The sequence below is a fragment of the Heterocephalus glaber genome, unplaced genomic scaffold (genome assembly GCF_053883595.1).
Source record: "Heterocephalus glaber isolate CG9 unplaced genomic scaffold, H.glaber_assembly_v1.0 deba00001608, whole genome shotgun sequence".
Taxonomy (NCBI): domain Eukaryota; kingdom Metazoa; phylum Chordata; class Mammalia; order Rodentia; family Bathyergidae; genus Heterocephalus; species Heterocephalus glaber.
Window position 1 is genome coordinate 13,999,908 of NW_028258379.1, and position 15,067 is coordinate 14,014,974.

Below are 15,067 nucleotides of genomic sequence, written 5' to 3' on the forward strand. Positions count from 1 at the left end.
TCACAGTAATGGTTGTGGCTCACAGTGGGGACCCCACTGATCTAAAATTGGGGATTGGGATGGACAGGAGGACCCTGCATACCAAAATGTAGAGTTTGGAACTAGAGCTCCCTCGAGCCAAGCTGCTACAATCCCCCCACCTTGGCCAGACCCTCCTGTCCACCTCAGATATGCCAGCCTTCCTGTGGGACCTTCCCTAAACCAACACAACTCTCTTACCAGGATGTCTCCCCTGGACTCGTGCAGAAAGTGCAGGGCCAGCTCCTGGTTAGTGCCAGCACCAGGGAAGATGCTGGAGCAGGCAGCTGTCAGCAGGTCTTCCACTGGATTCACAGCAGCATAGGGGACAGGAGAGGAAATCACGTTCAGGGATGGCATGGCCAGGCCAGTCCTCCTCATGTACCTACCAGCCCACCTGGCCTGCTCACTCTCGGGATCCCATTTACCTTGCCTCTGCTTCTCCCGGCTGCTCTCTAGGTTCTCCCATGGCTGCCATACCAGGTCAGCCTTGTGGGGGTCTGCAGCTGCCAGGGCGCGGTCCCTCATCAAGGGAATTTCTGCTTGGAACCGGGTACCCACATTGATGCGTCTGTAGCAGAAGGGCACGGAGTGAGGCCTCACTTTACAGGAACGGTTACCCTGACTTTCTCCCAGAGGATGGGACTAAGAGGGGGAACTGGCAGAAGCCAGGTGCAAGGAATGGTTTCTGGGAGACTGTGAGAACAACCTGGCACCTAGCACAACCAGAGAGACAAGGCTCAAAGGCTGGCAAGGGGAGAAGCTGTTCTGTGTGGACAGACAGGGAGAGAGTCTCTTGGAGCCCCACCTAGCTCTCCTTGGAGACAAATTCAACCAGAGCTGCTCCTTTCCTTTCCCTGAAACTTCCATGCAGAAGCAGGGTAAGGACAGCAGAGCCCAGGGCCAACTGCAGAAGTGCAGAGGTCTCACAAGACCCTCCTCTCGTTCCCCGAGCCCACCTGCATGCACTCGGCCCTCTTGGCCACCCTCATACCATGGGCCCCAGTCAGGCTGCACTTACGGCTCGATGCTCACAGGGGTGGCCTCCCCCATCACAGAGAGGATGGGCGGGGTGACTTCAGCGCTGTCTATGAGACAAAGAGCAGGTTGGTAAGTGGTACCGTCCTCCCTTTAGCAAAGCACCCCAGCCCTGGGTAGCTGCAATCCACGCAGGAGAGTCATAGTTGTGACTCACTGAGATCACTCAGAACTCAGGCACTTGAGTCCTACTGTGCAACGTGCTGTGACGACCCAGGCCCTTGACTAAATATTTGCGTGCCTCAGTTTTCACACCTGCAAAAAGGGGCCATTTGTCTCCTGGGGCTAACGTAAAGATGGAATGAAATAAAGCATGGAGCTGGGCACTCGGTAAACATCAGCTATTATTATTAGCGCTGCTAATAACCCTAGCACCAATGCTGACTTCCTGCTCCCAGGACGTCCCACACTACAGAATTCAACATAAAACTGTGGTTTTCTAGCAAAGAGGCTAAAACTTTGGATACACTAAGGAAGTGTTTTGTATCTTCTCATTTCCTCTCTGGAATTTCTACCTTAGTTTCTTCCAAGCTAATCTGATAATAAGCCCCATGAGCAAGCAAGCCCCACACTCCCTTGCTTAAAAACAAACACCAAATATGTACTTTTGCCAATACCTGTCTGCAACAGGAGATAAAAACCTCAAGGCTCCACTTCCATGTATACCTCCCATGAGTCCCTTGTCTGCACCCTGGATCCTTGCAGACTGCTTACCTGGTGGCCCCTTGCTCTCTCTGCACAGTCCCATCTTCCTTTGCCTCGAGGGCGCTCCTTGCCCCCCCCCCCCAGTTAAACTCAGCTTTAGCCCCACCCCTTCCCTCATGCTTTCCTCACCATGCCAGCCCTCTGCAGACCAGGAGTTTAGTGTCACCCTCACTCACTGGCTGCTGGTCCCATACTGCCAGGAACCTTCACTTTTCTCTCTCTGGCTTTCAGGTCAACTCCCTAATGACCCTGCACTGTGCTTTCTCTAGAACAGATCACAGTGTCCCATATATTACTGGAATCCTCAAGGGACCCAAGTCAAAGCTTTGGACCCAAGTGCTCAGTAAATACTGCTACCAGGCTGATCTCTTCCTGGCTGCCATTCTGTTCTCCCTCTCTGTGGAGACTACCTTCGTAACCCAGTCGGAAGAAGCTTCCCAGGGACACCATAAAGGGGGCAGCAGTCAGTGCAGAGCAAGCCTTTTCCCACCCACAGACAGCAGGGGGCACCAGAAAGCTACATCATGGGAGAGTCTGGGTCAGAGACAAACTGGGTGAAGGCAGCCATGTGATCCTCCCACATGACCCTTTCTACCACCCTAACAGATAGGACTTTCCCACCCCCATCCCCAGGGGAAATGATCTTTTTGTGAAATGGGCAACATTTTTCAGCAGTACACCACCCAGGCCAGCCAAACACTTCCAAAAATGCTCCCGTCCAAAATGACTGACTTGATATTCAAGAGGCCTGGAAGACCAGATCGGCCTTATTTACCCATTAAAAACTTGGTAAGGGCCTTATGCCTGCTAATGATTCTTACCACACCCCTAGGAGGCTGAACCACAGGAAAATGCCATTTGTGCATCCCCCAAATAGCTGGATATTGGCAATTTGATCATCAACCAAGAACTACTAATCCCCTTTTTAATACTAAAGAAACTGAGGCCCAGGGACTTTAAATGACCTGCACAAGGGGATGTGACAGTAAGGAACCTCAATCCAAGCAGAAAGGCCGACTCCCCCATACCCACCCCACTCCTGTCCTTGTAACAGGACAACCTCCTCTTCTCAAAGGAGACACTAGAGTCCCTTCTCCCAGAGCAGAGCCTCAAGCCCAATTCCCAGCAAGCCCCTAGGCTGAGCTGCCTCTCTCTCGAGTCCCTACATCCTGGCCGCCGCCACCACCACTGTCACCAGTGGGGGAGGAGTCACTCACTTGACCGGAGCAGGGTGCGATGTGCACTCTTTGGCGTGATGGGAGGAGGGGCTGGGATGCTGCTGGTTGATATGATGGCATTGAAGTAGAGACCGGAGCCTTCCCGAACAGGGCTAAGGATGGGAGGTGGTGTGTAGGGGGGCAGCTCGAAGCTTCGCTCAGAGGGGTGGTCAGCTAGGCGAACAGGAGAACGCAAGTGGCTTTGGTAGGGGGTGATGTTGGAGTACACCGAAGGAGCAATGAAAGTGCCTGCCTTGGTGGGGATGATCAGGGGCTCTGGCCGTGGCCGCTGCTTTGGTTTCCGCACAGAAGGCTCCCCCTCCAATTTGACATTCAGGTCCTCAGCCTGGAGAAGGAAACAGATCAAAGCTGGCTCAGCCCCTTGTGTCTCAGGATAACTGAAGTCTTGACCACGGCCTGCCAGTCTCACCTGTCGGACTGCCTGCCCACAGCACCCACCAAGCCAAGTCTGAAATGGAGAGCCGACCCAAAAGCCCTTCGCACTGTCTCCTCTAAGACAGAGGTCAGCAAACCTTTTCTCGAAAGGGCCAAAGAGTAAGTATTTTAGGCTTGTGGCTCACAGGAGGTCTCTGTTATATCTTCTTTCCCTTTTACCTTAAAAAAAAAAAATCCCATAAAAATGTAGAAACCATTCATAGCTCTGGGTTTGCCCCCCAGGCCATAGTTCCTCATCCCTGTTGCACAATGGAGCAGGGCAGGACTACCATGAAGTGCCCAGGCTGTGGTGCTGAATTGGTTGGATTGGAATCTATCACCTTTATTTGCCACTTAAAATTACATAATTTCTGTGTGCATCATTTTACAAAAATAAAACTGGGGCTTGAACTCAGGGCCTTCACATGGAGCTACATCCCTACCTCTTTTTTATTTTGAGACAGGGTCTCACTAAGTTCCTTAAGTTTCCTAGTTTAGGCTCAAACTCATGAGCCTCCTGCCTCAGCCCCCCCACCCCAGTACTGAGATTATAGGTGTGTGCCACCCCGTCCAGCTACATGCATCTTCATTTTTAACATGAGAATAATAAGGACCTATTTAATGCAGGAGCTATAAGGATTAAATGAGATAATACATGGAAATCAATGAGAACATTACCTGGACATAATAAATACTCAATAACACTACTTAAACTCCAGGCTCTGTATTAGATGGAAGCCCCTATTGTGCGCAAGATAAGCTGGGGAAGGGATCACAAAATAGGAGAACTCTGAGCATGCAGAGCTTTTATCCTCAGAATATTAGATCTAGGGCCGGGGATTTAGCTCAGTGGTTCCAGCGCCTGCCTCAAAAGTGCAAGCTCCCAGTTCGATCCCCGATACCAAAACAAACAACAACAAAAGAATATTAGATCTACTAAGAAGGGCTAGCCCACTCGTTCTGTCAAAAGTTAGCTTTCCTGGCTTATACTTCTCCCTGAATGGTATGCCTCAAGGGGACAGAGGCCTTTCCTTGATCCACCCTTATAGTCTCAAAAGGGCAGAGAACAGAGCCCTCCAGAGGTGAGCAGTACCCTGCTCTCTCAGGCTACACAGTACGACAGGTAAGGTTGGCCACGGTGCCTGAGGAAGCCTGGGAACACAGGCTCCAGCTCCTGTAACACCTTCAACAGAAGGCCCTGGCCTGGGCTGGGGATTTAGCTCAGTGCGTCTGGTGCCTGCTTCATAAGCATAAGGTCCTGAGTTCAATCCCCAGTACCAAAAAAAAAGAAGGCCCTGGCCAGGACCTTTACCCATATGTGCCCTCTTTTACAGATTAGGATGAAAGGAAAATATTCATATTCTTCTGCCTATAGAGGAACAATAATGATTACACAAGGAAAAGAAAAAGACAGTAGAGCTAAAGTAGCCCCTTAACTTACTAGACAAGAAACCCAAAATAAACTTAGCCAGCTGTAACTGGTTGTAGTTTTATAATAAGAGATTTAAATTATTCTGAATATCTGACAGCTTCTTAGGTGTGATAATGCTAATGAGACTGTGATAAAAACAAAAAGAAACAAAGAGACCATATGTAGGTATCTGACCTTATTCAGATAAAAACTGAAGTGTTAATGAATGGAATGATACAATGTTTGGGTTTTGCCTCAGAATAATCCAGGAGTGGGAAAAGTACAGGCACAGATGAAACAAGATTGGCTGTATTTTAACGTGACAGTTGGGCAACAGCGAAACATTCACTCACTGTACCATTCTATTTTTATGCATGATTGAAAATGGCTATAACACAAAGAACAATAAATAACAACAAATAAGCACCGCAAAGCCTAGAGTAGTAAAAACTCTCACAGAGAGAAACTGAGAGACTCAGGAGATGCAAATTCCAGATCCAGTATGGCCATTACCTTACTACAGGACTTTAGGTCAGTGCTCAAGCTTGCAGGGGCTGTTGTTTGTTTTCAGCACTGAGGATTAGGTCCAGGACCTCACACACGCTAAGCAAGTGCTCTACCACTGAGCTATTCTCCCAGCCAGAGTGTAAGGCCTGAATATGATTTACTCTCCCAACAGACTCCTGCAGAAGTTTAATCCCCAAAGGCGTATGTTAATGATATTAAAAGGATGAAGACTTCATCAGTATGGCACCTAGAGGTGGGGCCTCTAGAAAGTGATTAGGTTTAGGTAAGGTCATTAGAGTGGAGCGCCCCATAGTTGGATCCTGGTGGCTTTGTAAGAGGAACGGGGATCTGACACACAGATAACACACGTGATCCCTGTCTTGCCCTGTGATACTCTGCATCACCTTGGGAGTCTGTCAGCAAGAAGGCTATCACACCTAATAAGTTCCCTGGGCCTTGTACCTCCAGAGTCATGAGCCAAAATAAATCTTTCTACATATGTTAGCCTGCCTCCATTACTTAGTTACAGCAATAAAAAAAGATTCATACAGTCTATAACCTTCTCTGGACTTATTTCATCATCTGTGAAATGGCAGGGCCTAGCTATGTAGTTGCTCAGGTTCCTTCCTGCCACTCTCAGGACAAGCTGGCCAGTCTTCAGCCTCTACCAAAAGTTTTCCCCAAGCACAGAACAAGACCTCAGAGAGGAGATTACCTTGGATTAATTATCTCACAATAATGGAACCTCTCTTCTTGTTTTTTTTGGTACTGGGGATCGAACTTGGGTCCTTGCGCAGCAGGCGGCGACCACTGAGCTAAATCCTTGGCCCCCTCTCTTCTTGTTATAGAGGTGAGGCATGCAGACCAACTCTCCACCTGAGAACTAGAAAATCTGAACTCAATGTAAAAAGCACATTCCTGAAGGTAACAGAGAGCAAACAGGATGGCAAGGAGAGGGAGGCAGGGTTGAGAAAAGAAAGCTAAGGAGGTGAGCCCATCATTGGGGCTGCCTTTTCCCTAGAAGTCGATGCCATTACTAGAAGAGGCAATCAAGAGACTACGAAGAACATAATAAAGACTGGAGTTTAGGGCTTGTCAAGGAAAGAGAGCCTGGTAAACACCCAGACTAGTCTGGGACTTCAAAGGGCTTTTATTTCAGAATAAAGGTGGATGAGAAATAGTCTAGTTCTCACATGGAATAAGGGCCAGATTCAAATCATCTCATTTCTGTCTTTGATTAAATGAAAGTGATTCAGTGATTCAGGTGCTCTTTGGTACCCATCAGAAGTGAAGATAAATCTGGAAAAAAAGAATGTTGTCTAGATCCTTTAATTACCTCAACATTTAAAAAAAATTTACACTTTGGGAAAATTGGTAGGACACACACATACACATTGTGCTTTTGGGTGTGTGTGTGCACATGTGTGTTCACTTTCCAAGGCAGTTTAGAATCTGGCCATGAAGCCATGGCTTCTGATATGGGAAATAAATGGCAAGTAAACATGGAGTTGCTCTAGAAGATGAAAAGACATTACAGAAGGCTTAAAAATGTTATCTAAGGTGGGGAGATATTAAAGGAACAATATTAGATGAAGGAAAATAGATCTACAGTTTATAGGAAAGATTGGAGTTAACTTTTGCAAGATATCCAGTATTAGGATCATGGGAAAATAAGCAACATTAAGAAAAGCTTTGCTAGGAGCTGGTGCAGAGTGCCCTAGGAACCAGTCCACACCAAGTTCCAACCCAGCTCTGGTGAAAGAAGCAATTAGAGGGATGGGAAGAAGGTCTTGTGATACCAAAGCCACACTCCAGCCATTCAACAATTTTTCATATGATGCTATGGTTTGGATGTGGTTTTTCCCCCCAAGAATTCACATGCTGATGGTTTGGTCCTTAGTGTAGCAGTGTTTAAGTGATGGAACCTTTAAGAGATAGGGCCTAGTGCAAAATAATTATGGCATAGGGGCACTGACCTTGGGAGAGATTAATGCTGGTCTCACAGAGGAAGTTAGTTCTCAAAGGAGCAAGTTCTTACAGAAGGGCAAGCCTGGCAGCTGAATCCCTCTCACTTCCTGTCTCGCTATGTGACTGCTCTCTCTCTTGCACATGGCTCCAACCATGATGCTATCTGCCATATTGTGATGCAGCCCAGGGAACCCTCACCAGAGGCTAAACAGGGGGACTACCCAACTTTAGACTTTCAGCTTCCAAAACTGTGAGCTAAATAAACCACTAGTCTTTGTAAGTTCCTAACTTCAGGTATTTTATTATAGTAACAGAAAATGAGGTCAGTATGATAGACTTTCAATAAAAATAACTCGATACAAAAACAAGCAAGATGTGATTTAAAATAAAGAAATAACAGGTCATGAAACAGACTGATGTTAATGGAGTCATGAGACATAAACTTCAAGAAAATAACAATTTATGCAGTGAAATAAAAGGCAAGGTTGAGAATTCCATCAAAACTAGAAATTCTGAAAATGAACCAAATAGAAATCTACTAATTAAAAAGGTAAATTAGGGGCTGGGGATTTAGCTCACTGGTTCCGCCACCTGCCTCGCAAGCACAAGGTCCTGAGTTCAATCCCTGGTGCCAAAAATAATCTGAGAGGGTGTGTCCAGATTACATTTTAAAAGGTAAATTAAATTAATTAAAAATAGGAACTCAAGGAATTTTTAACAACATAGTAAACACAGGTGAAGAGACAATCAGTGAACTGAAAGATCAGACTGATAAAACAGAAAATACAGGAAAGTATGTGCCAGACAGAAAAGAGGATAAAGATCTAACAAACATAATATTGGAGTTTCACAGGAAAGAAGAAATGGAAAAGAAATATTCAAGAAGCACTATAAACTCTAAATAGGATAAAGACATATTTAGGGACAACACCAAAATTGCTGAAAATCAAAGACTTTTTTTTTTTTAACCAAACAAGCAAAAAACACCCAAATCTTGAAAGCAACAAGATGAAAAGACACCTTACATTTAAACAATATGGCTTTCAGTAATTTTTTAACACTGCAAGAACAATAGAAGCCTGATACAATAGAATGATATCTTTAAAGTCCCAAAAAGAAAGTAACTACAAATCTAGAACTCACCACTTAGCAGTTACCCCTCAAAAATGAAGATCAAATGAAAACACTTTCAGATAACCAAAGATGAGTAAGATCCATCATTAACAAACTCATACTAGAAATACTAAGGGCAGATGTTCTTCAAGCGGCATATAAACAATCCAAGTTATGAGAAGAAATGAACAACAACAAAGACAAATGTTAGGGGTAAATCTAAATTAACAACCAAATAAAACAATGCTATAATGTCCTGTTGATGTTAAATAAAAATGCTTGTCAATAATTCTACGTGTCAGGGGTCAGTGAAAAATGGAATTTAGCCCTGATAAGAACTTTGTATTGTCTAATAAGAGGTAAAAGTATTAGCTTGTATTAAATTTCAGTGAGCCAATCTCTAGCAGTCTTCTCAATTAGAGAATTAAGCCCCAATTTATGAGGCCTTCAGTGTATATAATAAGTTCACTTTCTTCTTATGCATCCAAAATGATACCTAGCCACATAGCATCCTTTAGAGAATTGAGAAAATAGTCACTCAAATCTCTTTCTAGGGCTTGATTTTTCTCGAGATACCTAGGTAAGAGGACTGCTAAAGTGATCATTAAAGAGAAATATTTAAGTATTTATCTAATAAACTAACAAGTGGAGAAATGGAATAACAGTGGGAGGGAGAGGAAAAGGGACATAGCATAGGAAAGGCAGGATGATATAAACAGAAAGCTAACAGTACATGCCAGATTTCAACCCAAGTGTATCAGCAGAATCTTTAAAAGTAGAACTCAGAGAAGCAGAAAGTAGAAGGGTGGGCCGGGGATTTAGCTCAGTGGTTCCAGCGCCTGCCTCGAAAGCGCAAGGTTCCGAGTTTGATCCCCAGTACATAAAAAAAAAAAAAAAAAGTAGAAGGTGGTTACTCAGGCCTGGGACTTGAAGTAGGGACTTCAAAGCTATTGGTCAAAGGAAACATAATTTTAGTTAGAAGGAGTAAGTTCAATAGACCTATTGTGCAACATGGTGATTTTCATTAATAACAGTGTACTGTATACTTGGAAATTGCTAAAAGCAGATATGAAATATTCTCACCACACACAAAATAAGTATACCTAGCAAAGTGTGGTGGCACACGCCTGTAATCTCAGCACCCTGGGAGGTTCAGGCAGGAGAATCAAAAGTTCAAGTCCAACCTGGGCAGCTTAATGACTTAGCAAAACCCTGTCTCAAACTGTTTTTTTTATTTTTTTTGGTACTGGGGAATCAAACTCGGGTACTTGCCCTTGTGCAGCAGGCAGCTCAAACTGTTTTTTAACAAACAAACAAACAAAAAAATTTTAAGGGCTCTTGATCAATTAAAGGCCCTAGGTTCAATTCCTAGTATGGTGGGCGGGGAGAGTATCTAAGGTAATGAATATGTTAATTAGCTTGATTTAGCCATTCCACAGTGTATACCTCTATCAAAACATCATCTTGTATATTATATATACAATTTTTATTAGTAAACAGAAAAGTGTAAACTGTCTTCATGTCCTAATTAAAAGACAAAAGTTGTTAAACTAGAGCATATAACAAACTCCAATTGTATACTACTTGAAAAATATTCCTTAAGTGAAGAATACAGAAAATATGAAAGTAAAAGGATTGAAGATACACCATGCAAATACTAACCAAAAGAAAGTTAAGAATCAGACAAAGTAGACTTTAAAAGGTAAAATAGCACTAAAGATAAAAAGAAAGCTTTCATAATGATACAGTATCAAATCCAGTTCTAAATAAGTATCTAAGGGCTGGGGATTTAGCTCAGTGGCACTGTGCCTGCCTCAAAAACGCAAGGTCCTGAGTTCAATCCCTAGTTTGAACTCAGCAAATAAGTATCTAATAGTATTGCCACAAAACAAATAATGATATGAGTAAAAGAAAAAATGGACAAACCCTCAATCCTGGTGGGGATTTTAAGGTATATATCTCAGTCCTGACAGAACACACAAACATCTCTATATCCCAGTACATCCTAGTAGCAGAGGGCTTTGGACCACATTAGAAAGCAGTCAAAATTTGCTGACCCAAAACAAAAGAGATTCATACATCCTAGATTTTCTCAGATGGTCTCAATTTCAAGTATAAACCTGATTCATCCCCCCATATATCCAGAAGTTTGGTTTGGAAAATAAAAATATTATCACCACAGGCTCCCTGAAACCGTCTGACACTGTCACATTCTCCTGTTTCCCATAGTGTCCTAGGCCGGGAAGTATGCTTCTTACCTGAGCTGGAGCATCTGTCCCCGGGATACGGGTGGACCGCCTGCGGGTAACAATAACTGAAGGCTTGTGCTCAGTAGGGTGCTGTTCTGGATCCTTCCCATCCTCATCAACAACTCCAACTTGGGCCACCTCAGTTGGATCCAGAGTCCGCACAGGCACAGACACTGGGATGATGAGGGGTACCAGCCCAGGGTCTTCTCGTGCTCGCTTGGCAGCTAAGGATGGCTCAGAAAACTCCACCCCACACTTGGTAGTTGAGGTCAACACACTTTTTCGCTTCTCCTCAGAGCCGTTGGCATCCTGGAGAAAAGGGGGTTTGAGGGGAAGAGAGAGGTTTAGAAGATGAGTCCTGATTTGCTAAACTATTTACTCCAGGGACTCAAATACCCACCGTGGATCCCACTTTTCTTTGGCAAGCCAGCCTTTCCCTGACCACTTCTCCTACCATAGTTCAAATTCTCTATAGCCTCTCTTCTGCCAGCTCCTTCCATCCTGGAGCAGAGGTCCCCAGAAAGCCATCTCAGGCCACAAGAGGCTCACAAATGTGTTTCATTTGGTCTGTACAGTGTGTGGCACATAACATAGCATCTAAATTTTTTTTTTTACATCTCTGAAAAAGAAAGTTAGCAAGAAAGCTATGGCAAGGTAAAGGGTAATTTTTGCATCTATTTCTCCATGGGTATCTGGCAAGAGTGGAGTCTGGCTGTCCTTAAACATAGGACAAACTCTCCATCTTCCCACATATCAGCCTGGGCCTAAGGGCATCAGCAGTTGAGATTTCTGGTGAAAGAAAGGCAAATGCTGGCTCTGGGAGCAGATACAAGGCTTCCATTTCAGCTGCGAGGCCTGGGCGATCCCACTTGGGGATCAGCTTCTCTTGCTGGAAGACGGGGATAGATGACAGAACCCTTCTCACTGGGTTTGATCATAAATTATTTGTGATCAGGTATTAAAAACTCCAAGCACAACACAGTGCACTTATCTATTCTTCCTCCTGATTACTATTATCTTTTTTAAAAATTAATTTTATTGCAGTATAATTTACATACAATAAACCGGTCTATTTTAAATCACATTCCAATGTATTTTGACAAATATAATCACTGTGTAACCACCACATCACATTCCTGTCTTTTAGTGTTTTGGATCTGGAAATGGTCTTTCATTCCCCTACTCTCAATCCTCAGGTCACCAAACTTTCCTGCCTGTCAATCCTCTGTGTGTATAAACCTCGGGTCCCTCAGGTACAGATGTCTTGTGTAAGGGTTCTCTGCATGGAGAAGTTCTTAACTTTCCTTCGGTGAACTGAAAAGACTGTTGTGAGCCCAGTGGCATTGCTACCCTTCCCCCCAGCCCCTGCCAGGTCTGGCCCCAGTGCTCATCTCACCTTTGCGTTCTGCAGCGAGGCCAGCTCCACCGCCTTCTGGGCCAGCGTCAGCAAATTGGCCTCCTGGGATGCCCGGCGCCTCCGTCTTGTGCTCTGGATCACCCCACCTCGTAGCACCTGTCCACAGTCCCCTGTGCCCCCTGCTCTCATGCCCTCCTCGTTGCCCATGGCAGGAGCCTCCCGTTCCCGACCATTGGGTGCCAGTCTCTCCCCATCAGACAGCAGCTGTGACTCTCGCAGTTCCATTGGGAATCCCAGAGCTTCGGGATGGGGCTGCCCCAGGGAGCTGGGAGGTGGCTGCGGCAGAGGCCAATGATGAAGAAACAGATTGCCTGTGTGCTCCTGCCCAGGTTGGGTGCTAGCCCCATCCAGGGCGGTGGGAGGCAGGATGCCCTCCTTCGAGAGGCGGCGGGAGCGGCGGGGAAAGGCCATCTGGGGCTGAGGTAGCACAGGCTGCGGGGCTGCCTCCTGCAGGAGGGCCTTGCGCAGTTCTGGGTTCATATCTGGGTTGTGGGGGAAGGTGTAAGGGGCCATGCTGGGGTGGGTCAGGTGAGATTGCCCCAGTGGCCCTACTGGTGGCAGGCCGAAGTCCTGGGGCTGCTGAGAGGGCGGCTGCTGCATGGAGTAGAAGTTGTCAAAGAGCTGCATCTGGGGTAGGGCGGCCTGCTGCTGCTGATGCTGATGCTGTTGCTGCTGCTTCTGCGGGGGGAAGGCAGCAGGGTTGGGGGGCGGCGGGCCCTGCCGGAAGACCTGCCGGTTCACCTGGTGCCCAAATGCCAGCTGGAAGGGCTGCAGGGGCAGTGTCTGGTTTGGGGGTTTCTTGGCTGCATGGAAAGAGTTCAGGGGCACCTGAGGCTGCCCTACCTCCAGCTGCACTTTCTGTGGCATCATGGGCCGCACCGCATTTCCATAGCGGTCCAGCTGTGAGGCCCCAGCTTTGTCCCGCTTCAGTGCCTCAGGGTGGTTATAGTAGGCAGAGGCCCCCACAGTGGGATGAGGGCTTCCCTTGGGTCCACCGTAGAGGGACAGGCGGGTCCATGTGGAGTGAGGTGGTGGCTGGCCAGGCTGCTGCTGCCAGCTGCTGTCGCTGACGCCCCCACCTGCTCCCCGCTCTGGGCCCCGCCCTGGAGCCATCACAGAGTTGGGCCACTTCACTGAGCCCACTTGCTGGGACAACATAGCTGCTGGGTTCCGCTCAGACCCATATACCACAGAGTTCAGCAGGGCCAGGCTGCTGGGAGGCGGCAGCTCCACAGGCTGAGAGGTGGAGGCAGCCCCTCCCGGACCCTCGTGGCCCCCGTACTGCTCCTCCTTCACGCGGATGGACTGCGGTGGGGCCTGCAGGGGAGGCGGCTGTTCCTTGGGAGCTGGCTCTTGCTCAACAAAGAGGCAACGCTTGCGCTTGTTCTGAGCCTTGGGCTGGGCTTGGAGGTTCATGGTGTGGCCAACTGAGCCCCAGCAGTGAGAACTACTTCACCAGTTGCCCATCCCCTGGGAAGAGATCCTGCTAGAAGTCTGGTCCTGTCGACAGTGAGGACAGTGGGATCAGACAAAGATGCTGGACAGTGGAGTCAGGCACGGGCAAAGACCTGTTCTTCCTTCCTCTTCCAGAGAGGCTCGTGGCTACTATTCCCAGTTCATGATGCTCCACAGGGTCCTGGAGGCTGTAGAGGGGACAGCAGTGACACTGTCAGCTACAGATCCCTGGTGTCAGCACCCCAAGGCCTTCTGGTTCCACAGGAACACTGGTGAGAGAGGAGCTGGGACCCACAGGGGAGCTGCCAGGAAGGCAGCAGACTCAGCAGCTGAGATACTCCATCACTCTGTGCCACCAGCCCCTGGTTAGGCTCCAGAACTGCTGCATTTGGTGTGATCTGTACACTGCACAAAGGCACATGGGGAGGGGGCGAGTGGGGCTGACATCCAGCCTAAGACCCAAAGCAAGCTGGGAAAAGGCTACATTGAGCTCTCTTGTTCTCTTAAACCAGGCCCCAGGCCCCTGGGTGGTCAGGCTGGGTCCTCTTTGCACATCTGTCTATGCAATAGCTTCCCACCAGAGCCCAGACAGTGCCTCCTCCTGACATTCCAAGCACATCCCAGACACAGGAAGTGGGAAGGACAGGGTTCATTCCCAGCACAGCCACCCCTCCAGTACAGCCTCAGCAAGGCTTCTCAGAGTCCAGGGCCCAGAGCCAGGCTCACAGAGGCATGTAGGTGAGGCCCCACCCTTGGGAAGAGCTGCTGGGTGAGGCTCTGGCTACCACAGTCTTTCTCAACTAGCACAGAACCTGTTTTGCAGCCCTGGCTGGCTTGAGGCCCAATCTAACCCAGTAGCTGATCAGTAGCTGCGGGTGCCCCCCCTCCAAGTGCTAAAGAGACCCTGGCATTCAGAGCCAACAGTCTAACTTGGACATGAGGGGTACAGATTGCTAGAACTTAAGTCCAGAAGGTTTCTCCATGATGTCATGATGAAAGCGCTCAGTTTTGATTTGATAACTTGATTTTGGGGGAGGGTGCTAGGGATAGAACCTAGGGCCTCAAAAAAGCTGAGTACCTGCTCTGTCACCAAGCCACACCCCAGCCCCTCTAACCTGATTTTTTTAAAGGGCTGCTCTACTGATCCAGCTACAGAACAGAATCCAGGCCTCTATTTTATAACTGACATAGCTGCTCGCATGTACTTTTTAAAGACTTTTTCTTTCTTCAGAAAGATTTTTTTCTCCTAGGAAGCTGGTGAGAGTGGGAAAGTGGGTTCCTTGGGAGTGCCAAAGTAATACTCTGGTCCTGGTCCCTAGGATCGGGAGGGGACAGCCGGGGTGGCAAGCTCAGGTTGCTTTGGAAAATAAATCTGCAGGTCCAGGTGACCTTATTCCCTGGAAGCTCCTGGTCACTGTTAGCAAGAAACCAGCAGAGGGCAGGAGCTGGGTGGGTAAAAAGCCCTGTCTACACCAGTGCTGGCCCAGCCCCTTGTCTGGTGCTATCGCTCCTCTGCACGCTTCCGCAGCTCCAG

General features: G+C 47.4%; 1 protein-coding gene across 7 annotated transcripts in view; it reads right to left on the reverse strand.

The window, feature by feature from the left end:
* The window catches only part of Mideas (mitotic deacetylase associated SANT domain protein), a 127,008-nt gene that overhangs the window by 10,248 nt on the left and 101,693 nt on the right, over nt 1-15,067 (reverse strand). For all 7 annotated transcript variants that reach the window (XM_021246511.2, XM_004837224.4, XM_004837223.4 and 4 more), the window contains 6 exons: nt 12,058-13,721; nt 10,671-10,970; nt 2,979-3,324; nt 1,040-1,106; nt 447-589; nt 220-323 (listed from right to left, as the gene is read on the reverse strand). In XM_021246511.2, coding sequence (XP_021102170.1) covers nt 220-323; nt 447-589; nt 1,040-1,106; nt 2,979-3,324; nt 10,671-10,970; nt 12,058-13,494 — 2,397 coding nt within the window. In that variant the 5' untranslated portion in view covers nt 13,495-13,721. The remainder of the gene's footprint in view (nt 1-219; nt 324-446; nt 590-1,039; nt 1,107-2,978; nt 3,325-10,670; nt 10,971-12,057; nt 13,722-15,067) is intronic.